The sequence below is a fragment of the Chlorocebus sabaeus genome, chromosome 12 (assembly GCF_047675955.1).
Source record: "Chlorocebus sabaeus isolate Y175 chromosome 12, mChlSab1.0.hap1, whole genome shotgun sequence".
NCBI classification, from domain to species: Eukaryota; Metazoa; Chordata; class Mammalia; order Primates; family Cercopithecidae; genus Chlorocebus; species Chlorocebus sabaeus.
Window position 1 is genome coordinate 26,806,664 of NC_132915.1, and position 20,814 is coordinate 26,827,477.

A 20,814-nucleotide genomic window follows, 5' to 3' on the forward strand; every position below is an offset into this window, starting at 1 on the left:
TCATTACTGTACTCAGCCCCCAAAGTCGGGCAGAGCGGCAAGCTCCTTAGAGGGTAGGGATTGATCCAGGCTCTTTGAAATAGATAAAGCAGGACCTTTGAGGTCTCCATTCAGTTAACAGCAAAAAATGCTCACTGAAAACACAAAGGCCCTCCAGAACAGCACTGACAAAGACACAAAGACAGGCAAAAGTAGACCGGGTCTTAACATGAAAAACGGCAGAATACAAACCTTTAATACAATCCTCAGTCAGCAATGTAGAACAGCAAATCGACTTTCTAACATGGACATTTTGTGGTTCTTCTTTTTAAAAATAAAATTTTATGGCCGGGCACAGTGACTCGTACCTGTAATCTTAGCACTTTGGGAGGCCAAGGCAGGTGGATCACAATGTCAGGAGTTCGAGACCAGCCTGGCCAACATGGTGAAACCCCACCTCTACTAAAAATACAAAAATTAGCTGGGCATGGTGGCAGGCACCTGTAATCCCAGCTACTCAGGAGGCTGAGGCAGAAGAATCGTTTGAACCCTGGAGGCAGAGGTTGCAGTGAGCCGAGATCGTGCCATTGCACTCCAGCCTGGGTGACAGAGTGAGACTCCATTTCAAAAAAATAATAAATAAAAATAAATAAAATTTTATTCTATAAGTTTATCCTAACAATTCCATTTACTTTTTATTTCCTGCTTCAGAAGTTTAGGAAATCTGATTTACAAATGTGGAATTCAGTTTCCTGAAAATGAAACTCTATACCACAGTAACAGTGTCTACCACCTCTTACACTCAGGATGGCCCCAGGGAGGTCTGAACACCCCTTAGCATCTCCTTGCTAAAGTGCCATATCCCCTCATCACTTAGGGGTGACCTGCATACTGTAGCATCATCATCAGTTAGCGATGGGCTTTGTTTATAAAAGAGAAACCTTTCAGACATGAGCAGTTACCTGCCTCGCAATGCTCTTCTATCTGCCGTTTTTTAAACTTCAAATTTAATATGCAAGGAACAATTTCAGTCATTCCTTTAGTAAATAAATACTTACTGAATTCCTATTAAGTAGCAGTCATGGTTAAGGTCTAGAAAAGCAGCAATGAACAATTCATTGAGCTTACGTCAAGGGGGCAACCAGAGTCATAAGTAAGAAAACGACTAACTGTGTGGTGGCCGATAGTTTTTAAAAAGTACTTTCGAGAAAAATAAAACAGAGTAAGGCATCTATCTGTGCACTTTTGTGCGTGCACATGTGTGTATTGAGAGGATGGTTTCCATTAGGTGATCAGGAATGGCCTCTCTGAGGAGCTATCATTTCTGCAACAACCTGAGTGAAGTGAGCGGCCGGCTGTGAAAGAGCGTTCTCTGGAGAGTGAAAGCAGGAACTAAGCCACCAGGTGTTCAGTGAGGAGCAGGGAAAGCTTGGTAAAGAGTTGGAACTTATTCTAACCAAGATTGGATCTGGGACATTACAGGATCTCTCTTAGTATTTAAAACATCACTCTGCTGTTGTACGTAGAGATTAGATTGAGATAGAGAGCAAGATGAAAAACAAGGAAATGCCTTCAGGAGGCTATTGCAATAAGGCAGGTAAGAGGTAACTGGTTTGAAAAAGGATGGCAGCAGTGGAGGCAGTAGAAAGTGGTTGGATTTTGTGTGTGTGTGTGTATGTGTGTGTGTGTGTGTGTGTGTGTCTGCATGGGGTGCGCGGGAGCCCTGCAGGGGAAGCCCAGGGAGGCTCATGGACAGCAGCCTAGCCTCCGTGAGGAGAAGAGCCCAGCAGTGCAGAGCTGAAGAGCAGGCCATGGCAGATGGTCAGGATGCCAGAGATGCTGGAGAAGCCGCCATCAGATGCCAGTTTTTGGGTAGATTGTCAGGGACACATCACATCCCATGCATGAAAACACCGGTCCCTCGCTAGATTATCAAGGCAGGTAGTGACACATGGGCACATTGACAAGCAAGGACGCAGTCAGGGAGAAGTCTGGGGTACAAAGTAGGAGAGAGGCACAGACCCAGACACCAGGGGACTTACTTTGGGGAACACACACACACACAGACACACACACACACAGAAGACAAAGCTTTGTTTTTGAAATTGTGGTAAAATAAATATGTATAACCTAGAATTTACCATTTTAACCATTTTTAAGTGTGCAATTCAGTTTCATTAAATACATTCACATCGTTTTTGTGCAACGATCACCACCATTCATCTCCAGAACGTTTTCACCATTCCAAACTGTAACTCTGTACTCATTAAACACTAACTCCCCATTACTCGTTACCCCTTCCCCACAACTCCTAGTAGCCACTCTTCTGCTTTCTATCTTTATGCATTTGTCTATTTTAGGTCCTTCATATAAATGGCATTATAAAATCTTTGTCCTAAGATACATTTTGAAAATAGAGCTCAAGAGGGCTTGCTATTGAATTGAGCGTTCAGGGTAAGGAACAGACACTTCAAGGGTGATGCATGGTCATCCTTTGAGACACCAATGTATCCTTAAAACAATGGTATGACATGAAAGCCCCTAAGGAGTAAGTGTTTCCAGAAAAGAAAGGGGCGGAGGACTAGTCTCTAGGGAATTTGTACAAAGTTTTTGAGAAGGGGTGAGATTCCACGCAGAAATAAAGAACATGCACAAAGAAAGAACAGGAGGAAAAGCAGAGTATTATGGGCACAGATGTGGGTAGGATGGGACACTTTCTGGTGGAAAGATAAGCTGATTATCTAAACATAGCTTCTATATCTACATAAAATAATACAGGAGGTTATTGGCTAGGAGTGTGTAAGAGAAGAAGGTGTTGAAGATTAGAGACAGAAAACAACTACAGTCAGTTTAGAGACTGGGAGAATGAACAGACTAGGAAAATGTAGAATTCTCATGCAGCACAGTTGGTATTTGCGGTTGTAAATTTAAAGCAGCATGAATCATCAGAGTTGTATGGTTTTTTTCCAGCCATGTTCAGTTACAGTGGTAGAATAGTCATCAATCTGGGATTTTACCTGGCAAGTAGGAAACAGAGATGAGAGGCAAGAAAAAGAAACTGATTTATTCTCTATATATCTGTATCCCTGAAGTACCATTAGTGTCTATGAATGAAAAAAATGTTATGCCTGACATTTAAAAGAATATAAAGTCATTAATCAAGAGTAGATTGATGTACAGAGAGATGGTTAAGTAAATTATCAAAAGTGACCCACACCTTTAAAGTGTTTAAATAAACAGGTTCATAAATAATCTTTAATATTTATTTTACTGTTGAGATATTTACATAAGTTGGACCAACTTAATATATTGCTGGTAACATAGTAGCTGCCCAATAAACATGTGTTAGCTTAAAGAGTGGATACCAAGGGACTACTCCAGAAAGTAGTATCTATGTATCCTGATAAGAATTTAAAATTCTTATAAAATTGTTATTATTAAGGAATATTTTTATAACAACCCTATAGCTATCATCCAGCCTCTACATTTATCAGCCCTTGGCCAATCTTGTTTTCTCTCTCCATACACCCACCTACTTCCTCCTCTGAATAATTTTGAAGGAAATCCAGGCAGCGTATCATTTCTTTTATAAATATTTCAGTACAAAAGCATTTTTAAGCCAATGTTGACCACATACAGGCTAAATCTTAAAATATTTCCTTAACTCAGTAGCAGCATCATGGCAAATATTGGTCTAACAATTTTTTAACAATTCTTTCAAAAAATAAAAATTAAGAAATACACTCTTGCGTGCTGAAATTTATCTTAAAGATTTAACAATCATCTTTTCTAGTTGCAAATTCAACTTTCAGCTAGCCAAAAACTATTTAAAATGAATATTACATTGCAATTCTTAGAATTCAAGATTAGAAAAATCTTCAGCAATTGTGACTTTCTTTTAAGGGTTTAAAGGAAAGAGTATAACTTTTGGGAGAAGGGGAAGTCTCTGCCTGTTGCTAGTGGCATAAAGTAACAGTGGCAGGTAGCCTGGGAGTTGAGATCGTCAGGGCTCTGTGACCTTGGACAAGTCATTGTATTTGACTTTATTTCTCCATCTGTAAACTAGTGATAACAATTCCTCACAGTGAGTTGTGATGAAAGGAATCAACATATCATTCTGTTATGTGGCAGTTCAAAAACATCGATTCCTCTCCCGCCTTCTTGGTGGTTCAGTGCCATGTGCCATGTCTACACAGCCTCACTGCCATAGGTTCCAACCGGAGACTTGAACCCTCTCCCTCAAAGCCCAGCAGAGCCCAAGGTGCTCATCAGATTGTCTTATAACAGGCTCGGCGCAGTGGCTCACACCTGTAATCCTAGCACTTTGTGAGGCCAAGGTGGGCGGATCACCTGAGGTCAGGAATTCGCCATTGCACTCAGCCTGGGCAACAAGAGTGAGACTCTGTCTCAAAAACAAAAAACAAACAAACAAAAATGTCTTATAACAAATCATAACCTGGCTCTGCTTGTTAAAGAGAAGTCTTATACTCTCTTTAGTTACAGAAAGGTTCGAAGGGAAAAGTGGAGGCTCAAAATTAGATTCTGCTACTTATCACTACGCCTCTATTATTTGTTACAGAGTAATTTAATAGTCACTGCAGCAATAAGAAATATATTCTAAACTGTACTTGTCCCTCCTGTCTCAGTAAACAGAGAATAATAGAGAAAATTTCAGCTTTCTTTAAAAATCCAAGCTGTATCAGTATCTTCGAGTACTCATAAATGACAGTAGGATTGTTGAGTACTCTACTTGTTGCAGGTGTAGGAACTTGAGTGGAATATGAATTGACCCAGACTATATCTTGAAATATTAGATTTGAGTCAACATCAGATTTTTTTTCTTGTAATTTACCATTTTATTCAAAAAGATTAGAAGAGGACAGAAATCTAGTTCTTTTCAGGCTCCATTTGATTGGGGTGTTATTCCTTTGTCTTTGAATTATATTTTAGGTTAGGCTAAATGGACACTTTATTTGGATTGCACATCTAATTAGATTGTGAACATCAACCTTGGGTATAGGAAATTTCATTACGAGGCTAGAATTTTCTGACTTTGTTATCTCCCTACTTGAAAGTGAAATCTATGTCATATGTAATCTAGTCTAAGGGATTATTTCCCCGTGGCAGACCTTATAGATATACCTATTTTGCAATATTAATTGATAGAGTGTGTGGGTAGGCTTAGATTTCCATAACCAGTGCTTTTGCTACTTTCAGAGTTTGCTTGGGGGAGAATTTGAAGCTCCGTTTTTTTCTTTACCGTAGAGTAATATCTGACGTTTGAGCGTGGTCTCATCTGATGAAGCCACCTAGAGTACCTTTCTCTAAAGCAGCAGATCAAAATGGGCTCAGCATTTCTAAGTAAACAAGGAGCAGAAAGGATTGCAGGATTCATAAAATGTAATCAAATTTGGTATTTGAGGATATTGGTATTTAGAAATATCTGCAAAAATATGTTTTATTATAAAGTTCCTAAACCAATACATCCATTTATCTCTGATTATGTGCCTCCCCTAGGAGACATTTTAAAATGTGAGAGGTGGGATTTGGGGTTGTCACAATTTCTGGTACTTATTAATGGCATGGGAGAGGGGCCAGGAATGTTAACATCCTACAGTATGCAGGACAGTCTCACATGAAGAATTGCCTGGCCCAGACACCAACAGCATCTCTTAGGAAACACTACTCAGAGCATGTTACCCTGAGTTTTCTTTTTTCTAAATCTTTCCCATAACCCTCTCCTCACTTGGCAGGACCACACCCTTCTATAAGGTAGCCTATACAAGTATAAAGACATATATAGAGGAAACGTTACTACTGAATGGCAGTGAGATTCAAAATACATATTTAACAAACCCGTGAAGCCTCTGGCGTCCTAAATCCACAGCAAGCTGGACATCAGCCCTGGTACCTCCTTCAAATCCTAACGTCACTTGCTATTGGGAAGTTCTTCCCCATATCTAATTTCACTTGCACTGGATCTTAAACCTGTTCTCTCCCAGATGAGGACAAAAGTCATTGTCTGTATTAGAGCTCTCGTCATATATGAACACTAAATATACTTGAATTGACCTTCTTCCGTAATAGCTGTAGGAGGCTGTTTTTCATGGGAAGAGACACACCGACTTGCTTAACAGGCAGAACTAACTCATGAAGCAAATCAGATCAGAATCTCCAATTCCTCAGTACCCACTTTTAGCACCACTGCTTTATATGTTTCAGGCTAAGGGACTCCAGAAATGTGCTCAAAGCTGGGCACCTTCCTGTCAGAGTCCTTGATGCTTAGAGAAATCCTACAATCCACAGTTATTAGCTGACTTGGGGGAGAAGCAAGGGCCCAGAAATGTGGGTGCTTTACCTGTGGGTCCCTGGACAGCCTTTTAACTCGAGGGCCCAGGATATCATTTAATAAATCAAGGTTTTAGCAGAATAAAGAGTTACTAAATTGAATGCAAAGAGAACTCTAACATTTAATCTCTAAGTTACTGAGAATTATTTTGGAAATAGGCCAGAGGACTAATATAAATCTTGAGTGAATGAATACATTCATGAATCATGCTTTTCAAAAATTCACATTCCATTTCTGGTATATGTCTTTCATTTCCCTGGACTATATAGTAAAAACCCTATATGTATTAGTAGTTTTCTTTTGTTAAATTTTGAAGCCAATTTGTCGTGGGAATCTGACAGAGGTTATCTAATGAGCACCGCTGACGTCCTCAATAAATTTACCAATATCTCTGACGCCAACACTGACGTTAATGTTGTGCACAACGAATGTTCTAAAAAGAGTTTAAGTGACTTGACCCATTCGCTTTATTATAAGAGATATAACAGTTCCAAAAAGATACCAAAAATATTTCAGTAATGGCAACACGATTGAAATAAACACGTAGTTTCCTGGAAGCTCTTTTTAAAGATTATATATATGAATAAACAATATATAATAAATATGGCATATTTATTTTTATTCTTATTATGATGGTTAAATAAGTCTCGTTTCTTTGCATTTAGAGTAAATAAACAGAGACCAAGACTGGGTGGTCTGCAGTAGCACGGGGAGACAGGAAGATGACAAAAGGGAGGTATGATGTATGAGTTTCTAATGAGAATTTCTTCTGGGGAGCTTTCCATTTTGGAGTAACTTGTGTATTCACATAGTAAGAGATTAGATTGGCAGGAGATCTTCAGGTCTCTTACCCAACACTGCCAACCTAGCATGACACTTTCCCCACTGGGTCTTGATACACTTCATAACCATACAGCCTTAGTTAGGACACAGGTTCTGCCTCAGTAACAATGACTCAGAATAATAGATGCTTCAATGAGACAGTTTTTCTTATTCATATAATACTCTGAAAATGGGTTCCGCTCTGATGTGGGTGCCTCACTCCTGTGAGGACTCATTTCTTCTTTGCTCTGGCACTCCTTGTTTGCATGGTCCATGGGAGCCTACCGTCACGTCTACATTCTGGCCAGAAGCAATCGGGAAAAAAGAGCAAGGTGAGGCCCTACCCCTCCTTTCAAAGGCACAGTGAGGAAGTCACACACACCATTTTAGCTCACATCTTGTGTGTCAGTATTTTGTCACATGCTAACACCTTACTAAAAGGCGATTAGAAATATGTAGTCTTCATCCTGGACAAACACATAGCCAGCTAAAATCCTATCACTATAAAGGAAAGGAAGGCTAGATATTGAGAGACAGATGGTCATTAAGAGTTGGCTGGAGTTGGCACATGAGATAAGATGTATCCGCCACTCATAAATAAGATATGTCTGCGTATTCTAATGCATTCATTGAAGAACCTCACTCAAAAATAGCTCCTGCAGCTGCAAGTCATAGCTTGCCCTTTTGCTCTTTACCTGTGAGCTTTTTAGTGATAAGTCTTGCACTAGCTCTGGAAATCAGATTGAGACAAACTGCCTAAAAAAATATAGATTATTTTCGACCATCCTGGTTTGGTTAACTTTTTAAGTTAACAAACCTAAACAGATCCCCTTAGCCTCAAAATAACAATCGCATATGCAGCACCATGCATAATGCATCTGCATTCCCTAATGGATCCTTCACCACATATTTTGCTACACATCATTTGGTAACATTTTAAGTTCCAAAATATTAAAAATAAATAGAAGTGTTTCTATGACACTGTACTCTTGATGTTAATGCTTGTAAGATGAATCCTGGAAGATAATCTAATATCATCTACACATGCCAGTAATCTTGGCAGCAGGCAGTAAAATGGAGGTTGGCCAGCCTCTCAAATCCATCCTGGAAATAAAAAGGTTATAACTGGGTCTTGGCCCTCTTGGGGAAAAAGAACAAGAGACTTGTCTTAGGGAATAAAAGCAGCCATCGTCTGACTCTGTTGAAACATTTTAGGAGACTCTGATGAGCAGATGAGTTTGTGAGGGATTTAAAGGATTCTTATACCAATTATCTAACTTGAAATTCTTATACTTTAGTAACACCTAAGTGATAACTAATGATTTGGCAAGATACAGACAGTCCTGAAGGGCTCTTGAAACCTTCGGAATGCCAGTAAATATATAATTGAATGTGTTTGCTGACAACAATTATAAAAAGATAATTACTAGCTAGAGTTCTCTTTATAAATAGTGAACTGGGTCACTTTGTTTTAGAGATCAAGATGCACAGAATCCAACTCTAGTTAGTTTTTGTTTTTATAATTTTAGCTTGCATTATTCAATGAAACCTAAATGGTAGCTCTATAGACAGCTGAGATTTCCTTTCCATCTTGTTAAGTGAACAAAGCCTAGGAGTATCTGTTGTTTTAGATTTAGTGAAACCACAAGCAAGCACTTTGAAAATAAACCTTGCCTTTTCTCTCGCTATACTCTTGTAAAACAATTTCTTTTGTGTGTGTGTGTTTAATATTTATTAAATCCGTATTTGTGACAGGCACTTTTAAAAATACTAGGGACACAACATTGAGAGAGAGCGAGAGAACAAGAGAGAAAATGAGAGAGAGAGAGATCTCCTATCAATATGGAGCTCACATTGTAGTGGAGATAAAAGATAAACTTTTAAATATATTATAGTACTAGAACTTGGCATTGCAAGCAACAAAGAGAAAAAAAGCAACTTCTTTTCTTTAGCATGATAAGATAAAATAATTTAGTCTGCTTTTTAGTTTTTGTTCATTTTTATTTTTTAATTAACAAGTAAAAATTGTGTGTGTGTATATATACATACATATATATGTAATATCAAAACATCATGTAATAGTATAAACATATTAAGGTAACAGTGTAACATGTATATAAGATTATAATAGTACTAGTATAACATAGTATACAGAGTAATAGTATAAACATATTAAGGTAACAGTATAACATGTATATAAGATTATAATAGTACTAGTATAACATAGTATACAGAGTAATAGTATAAACATATTAAGGTAACAGTATAACATGTATATAAGATTATAATAGTACTAGTATAACATAGTATACAGAGTAATAGTATAAAAGTGATGATAAAACAATTTCTTGGCTCAGTTTCTGGCTTAACATCTTTTTCCTCCACCATTTCATAATATCAAACTCATATAGCTATTGTAGCTTTTTCATTCACACAAGCTAAGTTTCAGTAGAAAAACTAAATGTTAAAAAAAAGCCTTATTAGAAAATACAGTGAACAAATGCAATTAGAAAATACAAAGAAAATACAAAGCAATGCAAAGAAAATATTCACAACAGTGATAAAGAGCTAATTTCCATAATATGCCAAGAGTATCTACAAATCAAAAAGAAAAATATTAAAATCGTTATAGGAAAGTGGGCAAAATTTATCCACAGGAAGATCATAGGAAAGAAAATACGAGTGCTCAACCTCATTCATAATTGAATAAATGAAAATTAAAACTATTTTTAACCTATCAAATTGGGAAAAGCCAAAGATTAAAAATATTGAGTGTCATTATATATAGAGAGAAATATGTACTCACACATTTATTGTGAGTGCATAAATAGGGTAATCTTATTTGGAAGACAATTTGGCTACCCCTATTAAATATGAAATGTATGTACCCTTTAGCCCCATAATTTTACTTCTAGGAATTCATTTTACATATATTTATTACAATATTGTTTACAGTAATAAAATGGAAATAGCCTAAAGATTCATCAGTAGGCAACTAAACAAATTATATGTCAACATATGGGGAAATACTCTGAAATTATTATGAAGAATGTAGTAGCTCTGTTGGGCTCATATAGAAGATATCCTAGAGTATGATTTTTCTTTTCTCAAGTTAAAAGTTGTACAGCAGTACAACTGTATTTTCAGTGTAATCACATTATGTTATCTTAAAATTGCATATATATACTTATAAAAATACCTGAAAGGACACAGGTGAACATTGATTAGTTACAGTTTCCAGGGAGTGAGACTTGAGGTAGGGGAAAAAATACAGGGAGTGACACTTTTCACTTTATACCTTTAAAAATAGCTTGATGATGTTTTTTAGAGAAAATATTGCTTTTATAACAAAAAAAGAAAAGAAAGGAAGGGAGGGGAAGGGAAAGAGGAAGGGAAGGAGGAAGGGAGAGAGGGAAGGGAAGAAAACCTTTGAAAGCAGTCTATTCACAGGGCCTGGGCATTTCTCCCTCAAAGGTATGAATATCATTCTTGACCTATAGGTCAAGTGCCCCCACAGCTGTGTTTGACATACCTTCTTTTCTCTTGCTCACTTCTGGCAATCCTCTACTCCTTTTAAAACAAAAGGAAAGAGTCAAGTCAGGAAACGTAAGAGAGGCTGGTTAAGGACATTGGAGAGAACAATATTCTCAAATCACATATAAAGGATGTGTATAAAACTGATAAGACCAACGTAACAGATTTGATGCTTACATTTTATAATGGCTGAAATCAGAATCAAAATTACCTTCCCCCTTTAGGGTTGGCGAATGACTAAAAGCCTAGGTGTATTTCCAATTCTTAGCTATAACCAGATATCCTATTATATTGGAGATACTGAGAATGTCCCATGTTTACATCAACATCATGAGAACAATCTAGTGGAGCTAAAATTGTCCATCGTGCTCTTTCATCATGTTCCTAGGCACCCCAAAGTCCAGCTCCCTTCCCCCAGTGTCCTACCACCCGTTATGGTGCAGCTTATTCACCACTGGTTTCACGATCAATATTGTCTGTGTGCTCACCACGAAATACGTACTTCTCTCTGTACTCCACCCCACTGTACTTCTAAGACACCTCATGTGGAAGCTAAGTACATGTCAAAGTTCTTCCGCCTTTAAAGATATGGCAAAAATAAGAACTCAAAATATCTGTCATTTAAAATAAATTGTGACTATTCTCTGTTATATTTTCTCTTGACAGTACCTTTTTTTTTTTTTTTTTGAGAGGAGTCTCGCTCTGTCGCCCAGGCTGGAGTGCAGTGGTGCCATCTCCACTCACTGCAAGCTCCGCCTCCCACGTTCACGCCATTCTCCTGCCTCAGCCTCCCGAGTAGCTGGGACCACAGGCGCGCACCACCACCCCCGGCTAATTTTTTGTATTTTTAGTAGAGACGGGGTTTCACGGTATTAGCCAGGATAGTCTCGATCTCCTGACCTCGTGATCCGCCCGTCTCGGCCTCCCAAAATGTTGGGATTACAGGCGTGAGCCACCACGCCCGGCCGACAGTACTTTTTATTAAGCGCTTTCTCTACTGTATTTGCTTGTGCATCTGTAATGCTCAGGGCACTGTAGGGGTAGCAAGATAAATAAGGTATAGCTGTATACTTGAAGAGCTTAGTCTTACAAATAAGGTAATAATAACTAGTGTTGATTGAGTGCTATTCTAAACAATGTACAAAAAATAACTGATTTAGTCCTTATGACAGCCCTTAAGGGGATACCTTTATTACTCCCGTTTACCAGCGAGAAAATGAAGCACAAAGAGGCACAAGGTCAGACCACTAGTAAATAGCAGACTCAAGAAGTATGCATCTTAGCCCATGCCTCAGCCACTGTGCTTTACAGCCTCTCTGTAGGCAAAGAGCTGCGTTATAAAGCACCAAGTGGTTTTTTTTTTTTTTTTTTTTTTTTTTCTAATTTTTATTTTAGATTCAGGAGATGCATGTACAAGTGTGTTACAAGGGTATATTGCATGATGCTGAGGTTTGGGCTTCTATTGATCCCATCACCCCAGATAATGAACACAGTGCTCCATAGGAAGATTTTCAGCCCTTGCCTCCTTTTGGAGTCCCTAGTGTCTATTATTTCTGTCTTTATGTTTGTGTGCACCCAAGATTTAGCTCCCACTTATAAGTGAGAACTTGTGATATTTGGTTTTCTGTTTTTATGTTAATTTGCTTAAGATGATGACTCCAACTTCAACTATATCTGTGTTACTACAAAGGACATGATGATTTTATTCTTTTTTTATGGCTGCGTAGTATTCCATGGTGTATATGTGTCACATTTTCTTTATCCAGTCCACCACTCATGAGCACCTGGGTTGATTCCATGTATTTGCTATTGTGAATAGGGCAAAGCAGTAGATGCTAAGTGCCCTTTAGTAACACAAAGTGCTACAGGAATTCAGACAATGAGCATCACTTAGCTCATTGCTTTCATCTTGCAGGTAGGAAACCCACTTGTAAAAAATCATAGTCACATGTTCTGACTAAATTCAGTATGTGAATTACCTTGGTAGAGCTTTCATCTGAACCTGAACTCTACACTCCTAGTCTGCCCTTCTTTGCCCAGCCTTGTGTCACTACCTTAGTTTTACTTTTTATTCCTAATTTTCCCCATTAAGACCATTTTTTTTTTCCTATTGTATCCTGAAGGGTAATTAAGAAAATATTGAGACAATTTGGGACGTAACACATACCTGCTATCCAGAGATTTCCATCTTTAACCATATTACCACTAATCTCACCCTGCTTGACCTTCACTAAAGTGTTACTTAATTTTTTGTTCATTAGGGTTTGATAATTGGGAAAAATAAGCTGAAAATACCAGCATGCTATTCACTCTGCAGGAAAGACATAGCGAAGCCAATGTTGTGCTTGGTTCCATAAACAAGTGCTTATGCTAAATTTCCTGGAGGGTTTGTGGTGTTTTCTATTTGAAGCTTTGCTGATAGTATTAAGCCAGCGGTCTAGTTGCCATACACAGTGGTAGAATGGCCTGGGGAGTATGTGCTTAAAAGCCGAATTTATGTACTCAGAAACACACTAATTAGGAACTTTCTGGAAAATGTACAGTAGTTGCTCTTGGTTGGCCATTTTACAAACTGTTGAGAATCCAGAGGAACTAACCCTTAGAGTCTGTGCTTCAAGGGATATTGCTTTGCGTTTTCCCCGGTGAGTACATTCTTATGAGAAGGCCACTTTGCCAGGGTATGGGCGCTGACATATAACCAAGTGATGTTGATGTTTCATGAAAAGTGGGTGAGTTCCTACATGCCTCTCACCAGTCAGCTACCAGCTACCAAACTCCTACCTCCCGATATTTGCCACAAGTGAAGTTGCTCTTGAAGTCTAGCTTGATCCTAGGAAGCTAGGGTCTAGAGACCTAACTTGAGGATTTGAGGTCTTCCCTTAATGCTGTTTCTAAGGAAGGAACAAAATGAAGGCAGAGCAGAGCTGTTCAAACTCATGGGGTCCTCTGAGGGCATCTGACCAAAGGCTAGCTTGCTTAGCAACTCCAGAAATATGATATTACCATTAAATTTATCTCCCAGTTTGGGAAAGAATAACCAAATTGGTAGGAAACCTGCCAATTATACTGAAATGGTTTTGATGACTTTTTTGGAAGATATGTAGATATCGTCATAGATGTAGATATAATTTATATCTATACCTTCGCCATAGAGAGAAAGAGGAATCAGTCCAATAGATACTATTATGCATGTTGAGTAATATGTTAGCTTTGCTTCAATACCTCTTTTAAAAAGAAAAGAAAAGAAACTGGGTAGATTAGCCTCTAAATGGATAGTTCTTTTAAGTCAAAAGTAGGTAAACACTTGAAACTGGAACACTTATTTCTCTAGAAATCAAGAAAATGTTATTAAAATCAGGGAAGGAAAGAATTCAATTCCTATCCTCTCCTGGAAAACACAGAATTGGAAGATTCATAATTATCATTATAATTAATGTAACAACAACTAAGATTTCTTGAGGTTTTACTAAATTCTAAGCATCAGTACAAGCACTTAACAGATATTAACTCATTTGACCCTTTCCCCACCACAGCAGCTATCTAGGTTGGAAAAGAATAAAGAATGATACTTCCTCCAGCAAAGGGCTATGGTTTTTAAGGACCTGTCCAGTTGAAGGAGTGATGAGACAAGATATAACTGGTGCAGAAGGGCTGGGTGATGCTCTACATAGGTTTCACTGTGCGACTTGAGTTGCCATCACATATATAAATTTATATAAATTGGGTAATCCATCTGCTTTAATAAAATGTGTATGCAACCATAGGGTGTAGAAATTTCAAAGATTTTATTTTTTGACAGGATGCCTGCCGTTTTTCTCTCTTGACTCCCGCTTGTTTTATTCATTTTGGGGTAGTTGCCAATTAGACTCAGTTGGTAAGTATAATTAACGGAAAATGTGAATTTCTTCTTAAACTCCAAGAAATTAACTACAGAGGTCTTCATTTCCTTTATAATTTCCTAACAATATCACTCCCTACGACTGTTGTTTTATCTCTATCTCTTCTGACATTCAACCACAGCAGAAATTAGTTACTCCCTATTATTTGTCATCCTAAAGATACCATATAGGACAGCTTGGCAGCACTACTGGGGCACTACTAGGAGGGAATAAGCATTTATTTAGGTTCCAAGTACTATGCTAGGCATTTTCATATATACTATCTCTTTTAATACTCACAAAAACCCTTCAAGATAGGGATTATTATCTTCCTTTTATACAGTTGAATAAATGGCACCTCCAAAAGGTTAAGCCCTTGCCTTAAATCTGATTAGTGGGACAGCTGGGTGCAAACCTAGGCTGACATAATTCCAAAACACTTTCTCCTTTCATCCTATACATGGAAGAATTATCTCATTAAAAAGAAAGGCTCCCCTAAAGTTTTGTTACCTTGGAGAGTTTGAGGGTCATTATTTCATTCAGCAACTGTTCTGAGCACCAACTCTGTGCCAAATACAAGTTGAGCATTGATTCAGTTGGAATGGGTCATCAAGCAAAACTTTGGGAAGAAGATGGTGGTTAGTTGCAAGATGGTGGAGAAACAACATTAGGAAGAAATACAACAGGGTGATGGAGAGGAGCGTGGGGATGGAGGCAAGCAGAGGACCTCCTGATCATGTACCCATATGTCAGGGTGATGGAGAGGAGTGTGGGGATGGAGGCAAGCAGAGGACCTCCTGATTATGTACCCATAGGACAGGGTGATGGAGAGAAGGGTGGTGGTAGAGGCAAGTAGAGGACCTCCTGATCGTGTACCCATAGGACAGGGTGATGGAGAGGAGGGTGGGGGTAGAGGCAAGCAGAGGACCTCCTGATCGTGTACCCATAGGACAGGGTGATGGAGAGGAGGGTGGTGGTAGAGGCAAGCAGAGGACCTCCTGATCGTGTACCCATGGCTACAGTCTTTCTTCATGTGACTCGTGGACTTCCCTTTGTCATCCTATGCCTGAGAATATATGAAGGAGGCTGGGAAGGCAAAGGGACGTTCAATTGTCATCACTGGCATCTTTTTTGATCATTGCACCATCATCAAATGCATTGGGATAACCATGACATGAAAATTCCCATCATTGGGCCCATAACTGTCCCATGAGAGAGATTAGAAACACTGGATGTTAAAGGTCATAGTAGAACTTCATCCAGGGAGCTCTTGAATTAGGAAGGAGTGAAATATACTCTCAAAGACTAATAGTTCTGGGTCCAAACCATGTAACTTGAAAAGGAAGTGAAGATTCCCCTGGACAGGTTACACATACTGTCATGCATCGCTTAACGATGGGGATACTGTATCCTCAGAAATGAATCATTAGGTGATTTTGTCACGAACATCATAGAGTGTACTTACACAAACCTAGATGGTATAACCTACTACACACCTAGGCTATATGGTATAGCCTATTGCTTGTGGGCTACAAACCTGTATAGCATGTTACTATGTGGTAGTGAATACTGTAGGCAATTGTAACACAATGGTAAGTATTTGTGTATCTAAACATAGAAAACACACAGTAAAAACATTATATAAAAGATACAAATAGTACACCTTAATAGGACACTTACCATGAATGGTGCTTGCAAGACTGAAAGTTGCTCTGGGTGAGTCACTGAGTGAGTGCTAGAATATTTTTGTACACTACTGTAAACTTTATAAACACTATATAATTAGGCTATACTACATTTATTTTTTAAATTTTATTCAGAACTAAATTAACCTTAGCTAACTGTAACTTTTTTACTTTGTAAACTTTTTAATTTTTTTAAACTTTTTGGCTATTTTGCAATAACACTTAGCTTAAAACATAAGCACATTATACAGTTATACACAAATATTTTCTTCATTTGCTGATCCTATGAGATTCTTTCTGTTCTTAAAATTTTTTACCTTTTTTTTTTTAATTTTTTTCTTAGAAATGAAAACACAAACACACTCATTAAACTAGGCCTGCACAGTGTCAAGATCATCAAGATGTCACTAGGTGATAGGATTTTTTTAGCTCTATTATTACCTTATGGGACCACCATTGTATCTGTGGTCTGTCATTGACCAAAGTGTCATTATGCAACACGTGACTGTATATCAAGAGCATCTTATGTCCTTCTGTGGGTGCTATAATCTGTTCAGCCCAATCACACAAACTTTCTACTGCCTCAGTCAAGGGAAAGGCCTTCCAAAACACAAATGCCAAATTGATGATTAGTTCACTTTAGACTGTAATGGCATCATTTTTCAGGTGCTCTCAAGTAAACATGTTTAAAGCTTTCCCTGCGTTTTAGAGGGTTTTCCCTCTAAGGAATAAATTGTGTGGAGAAAACAACACAATCTATATCCCTCCTTCTTCATTTTATGAAATGACTTGACACAGTTGGCTGTGTCACTGAAATATTTGTCATGCTTGTTAAAGAAAAGTTACTTTGTCAATAAAGATAATAATGAAGCCAAAAAAATAACTTTGAGGGAACAGAACAAATTTGAGTGAAACTGGTTTCTTGGTATTGGCTTGTCATGTTTATCTCACCCATTTTCCTATTCAAGCTAAAGACCTCCCTTTTTTCAGCAAAGAGACTTTTCTACATTGGAATTAGTTGTTCAGGGACTGGGATAGTTCTTGTAAACAAGTAGGTCTGAACAGGAGAGCTGTCCACCATTCTAAGACTTCTTAGACACTTTTACATTCAGGGAAGAATTTTGAGCTCTCTTTTCAGATTAGAAAGAGTTGGGTCGCAAATGCTTGCCTGGCATTGGTCTCAAAGTCAGCAAAGTTTACTGTTGGTGGTTAGATACAATAGGTTCCTAGCATAACATAGAAACCTGTTATCTTGATGGAACCCAATATCTTCCTTATTTCATTGCTAACTACCTTTCATGTTTTTCATCTGATTTTATATCTTCTTCTCCTAACATAACACCATGTAGATCTTATGTCCCACCCATTTCAAGCTACTTGCAGTTTCCCTTAAATGATATACCCTACTGGATGTGGTTTTGTCTCTTTCTGACATTTGCTAAAATTTCATTCTCTTCTCACTCTAACTTCCTGGCCAAAACCTACATTTCTTCTAAGTCTCAGATTAAAAATCATCTCTTCTCTGTAATCTCATCAGAACTCCCATCCCTCCAACTCATCCCCTGGTATCCTCCTGGGCCCACATTCACCTCCTCCTCCATGCTCTTGCTGCACTGTATATCAGCCTCTCCCACATACAGCTCCTTTTGGTAGAATGGAGCCTTCATAGTCTCCCATCTACCTTCACAGTCTCCCATCTTCTGTAGATTGTGAGATCCTATAGAGCACAGCCTGTGTCTTATTCATTGTTGTCATTCTGAAAACCTTGCATACTGCCTAGCCTATGCAAGTAGGTGCTCAATAAATTGTTATAAGCATCAGTATTTGATTTCCCTGGCTTTATTTTTAGCTCTGATTTCCAACCTGATGCAAAGATGTAATAGAAAGGATTAGATACTAAAAAGCTATAAGAAAAAGAAAGGACAAATCATAAAACACTAATGACATAGGAAGACTCGGGATAAATAAATAGCAACATGTACAGGCAAAGACCATCATGCATACTTCCAATTCATGGGCATAAAAGCATTTAGTCTGAGAAAGTTGACTGTTGAATCATGATTGTTAAATCATTTTTATCTTATGAATTTAGAGAAACTAATGATATATATTTTACAGCAGTCAGTGTACCATGACCTCAGTATTTCCATTTCTACGGAGAAAGAAATAACTATTGACTTTCCTCCATTTATTCAAAATGATAATTGCCCATGGTTGCTTTTCAGTCCAGATTAGGATCATTCCATTTAGTAGAAAAGGATGCTAATTTTAGAAAGTTAGACACACATAAAATTAATGGGAAAACTTATGCTGACCAAGCACTTTTCTGCCATGATCAACAGTTTTATAGCGAGATATATTTAGGGAAGATAAGGTGTTTCATTCCCTGGGGATCTTAAAGAAAAGCAAGCTGAGATTTTAATTTGCTTGAGATAATCATCTTAAAATCAGGGACTTTGTCGTAGGACCCTTCAAAGTCTCTTCTTAGGATTTATAATTATTTGTCTGTCTCTTCAAAGTATTATTTAGATCATGTCAAGTCATTGAAACTAATAGATGTAAAACTGAGGAATCATTCCTATAGGCTTGGGAAATGATTGTAAATAGTGCTCCCAGATGTCACTAATAAAGTTGTCATAGTTGTCATAGCTGTTAACAGAATAGAAACTTTTTTTAAATTTTTATTTATTTATTTATTTTTTGCGACAGAGTCTCACTCTGTCGCCCAGGCTGGAGTGCAGTGGCACGATCTCAGCTCACTGCAACCTCCGCCTCCCGGGTTCAAGCGAATCTTCTGCCTCAGCCTCCCGAGTAGCTGGGACTACAAGCATGCACCACCACGCCCAGCTAGTTTTTGTATTTGTAGTAGAGACAGGGTTTCACCATATTGACCAGGCTGGTCTCAAACTCCTTACCTTGTGATCCACCTGCCTCGGCCTCCCAAAGTGCTGGGATTACAGGCGTGAGCCACCGTCACCGGCCAAAAACTTTTTAACCTTGAACCCTCAGCTCAAGATCATGAACCCTTGAGGCAAAGGAGGAAAATAGAGATTTTATGCCCTAAAATAGCCAAATAAGAAAACAGTTGATTTTTTTTTTTTCTTTTTTGGCACCCATAGCTGAAACAAACAGCTCTTCACCTCATGAACAGGCTGTTCTCGTTCTGTGTTGGAGGCCAGGTTTCAAAGCTGTGTAATGAGTTTCACGTGCTGCAGCCCAGCAGGCAAACATTCAAGTCCTAAATCGCAGGCAGAGGAAGCAAGAACTCTCATTGGCTAAGGAGCCTTGGCATCTCTGGGTTCACATGGGGTACCGGGCAATTCCTGCTGGAACGAGGCAGGGTGAACAAACAGGTGTGCCTGTGCTAAAACAGGGAGGAAAAGATTGAAGAGTCAGCTTTTCTGGTCATCAAACAAATCTGAGCTGAGCCCTTCCTCATTAGCAGCATTTCTTCCACCCAGAGGGAGAACAGAGGAAGTGAACACTGACTCTGGTGCATGATAGAATTTATAATAAAATCCTGCGGGAGGCTGAGAAACAAGCTGCAATTAAACATGGCGTGCCCGCATGAAGAGTTTGGGGAGAAGTAGAAAGTTCACTTTATCTTTGTATTTCCATGCTTAGATTCTATTTTTGCACATGTAAAGCAGGATTTGTTTTATTTTTTTCATTATTCAAGTAATAAGAACTCTTATAGGGTGTATGAATTATTGTTCATAAACTTAGGTATGTAGGAAATGTCACTTGGTAAACATTTTCTTTTATTCAAATAAACCCAATTCCAAGACCCTTTCCACCTGGTTTTTTGGAAAGTCAATCTTAACCTTTTTTAGGTCTCTCGGTCTGTCTCTGTCTCTGTCTCTGTCTCTATCTCTCTCTCTCTCCCCACCCCCCACCCCCCCCCACACCACTGCCCCCGTCTCTCCCTCACCCCACCCTTCTCCTTCCTCTGCCTCTCTCCTCTCTCTCTCTCATGATCATGCTGCTTCTCTCGTGCTTACGGAGTACTTGGAATGTTAAGAAAGAGCCTTTTAACTTTTGTCAGCCGAAGTAACCACTGATAAATTAATTGTCTATGCTTGCTTGATCTCTGCAAAGTGGGTGACTCTGGTACTCCCATGCCAAAGTAAAGCCAGTGGGACCCTATCTGCAGCTGCCATCACTGGCCAGAAGGGTTCAGCATGCCACAGTGGACTTCACAGCAGTCCCCCTAAGACAAGTTGCCTGCGTAATTCCTGCCTTTACGGAGCTAGCATTTGCAGGGGAGGAGATAGAAAATAAGCAAAATATATAGTGTATTGAATAGTGATAAGGGCCAAGGAGAGATAGAAAGCAGAAAAGGGAGTGCAGAGTAGGAGCCGAAATTTCAAATGGAGTCATGGGGAGGACAAGGGGAGAAGGGAAGGGAAGGGGAGGAAAAGCAACCAAGAACTGAGTTTGGGGACAGTCTTACTGTCAGACGTCAGGTAGGCAAGGAGCAAAAAAGAGGAAGAAGGAGCAGCTAGTGAGGTAAGAGAGAAACTGGGAGAGAGCACTGAAGGGGAGAAAATGGAATTTTCTTTAACTC

At 38.7% G+C, this 20,814-nt stretch overlaps 1 protein-coding gene across 27 annotated transcripts in view; it reads left to right on the plus strand.

Annotated features, from left to right (window-relative positions):
- TRPM3 (transient receptor potential cation channel subfamily M member 3) overlaps positions 1-20,814 on the plus strand; it is a 920,173-nt gene that overhangs the window by 641,721 nt on the left and 257,638 nt on the right. For 13 of the 27 annotated variants that reach the window (XM_037997448.2, XM_073021525.1, XM_073021526.1 and 10 more), the window contains exon 7: positions 14,484-14,558. The exons of the other annotated variants lie outside the window; for them this stretch is intronic. In XM_037997448.2, the coding sequence (XP_037853376.1) occupies positions 14,484-14,558 (75 nt within the window). The remainder of the gene's footprint in view (positions 1-14,483; positions 14,559-20,814) is intronic. 27 annotated transcript variants of the gene reach the window in all.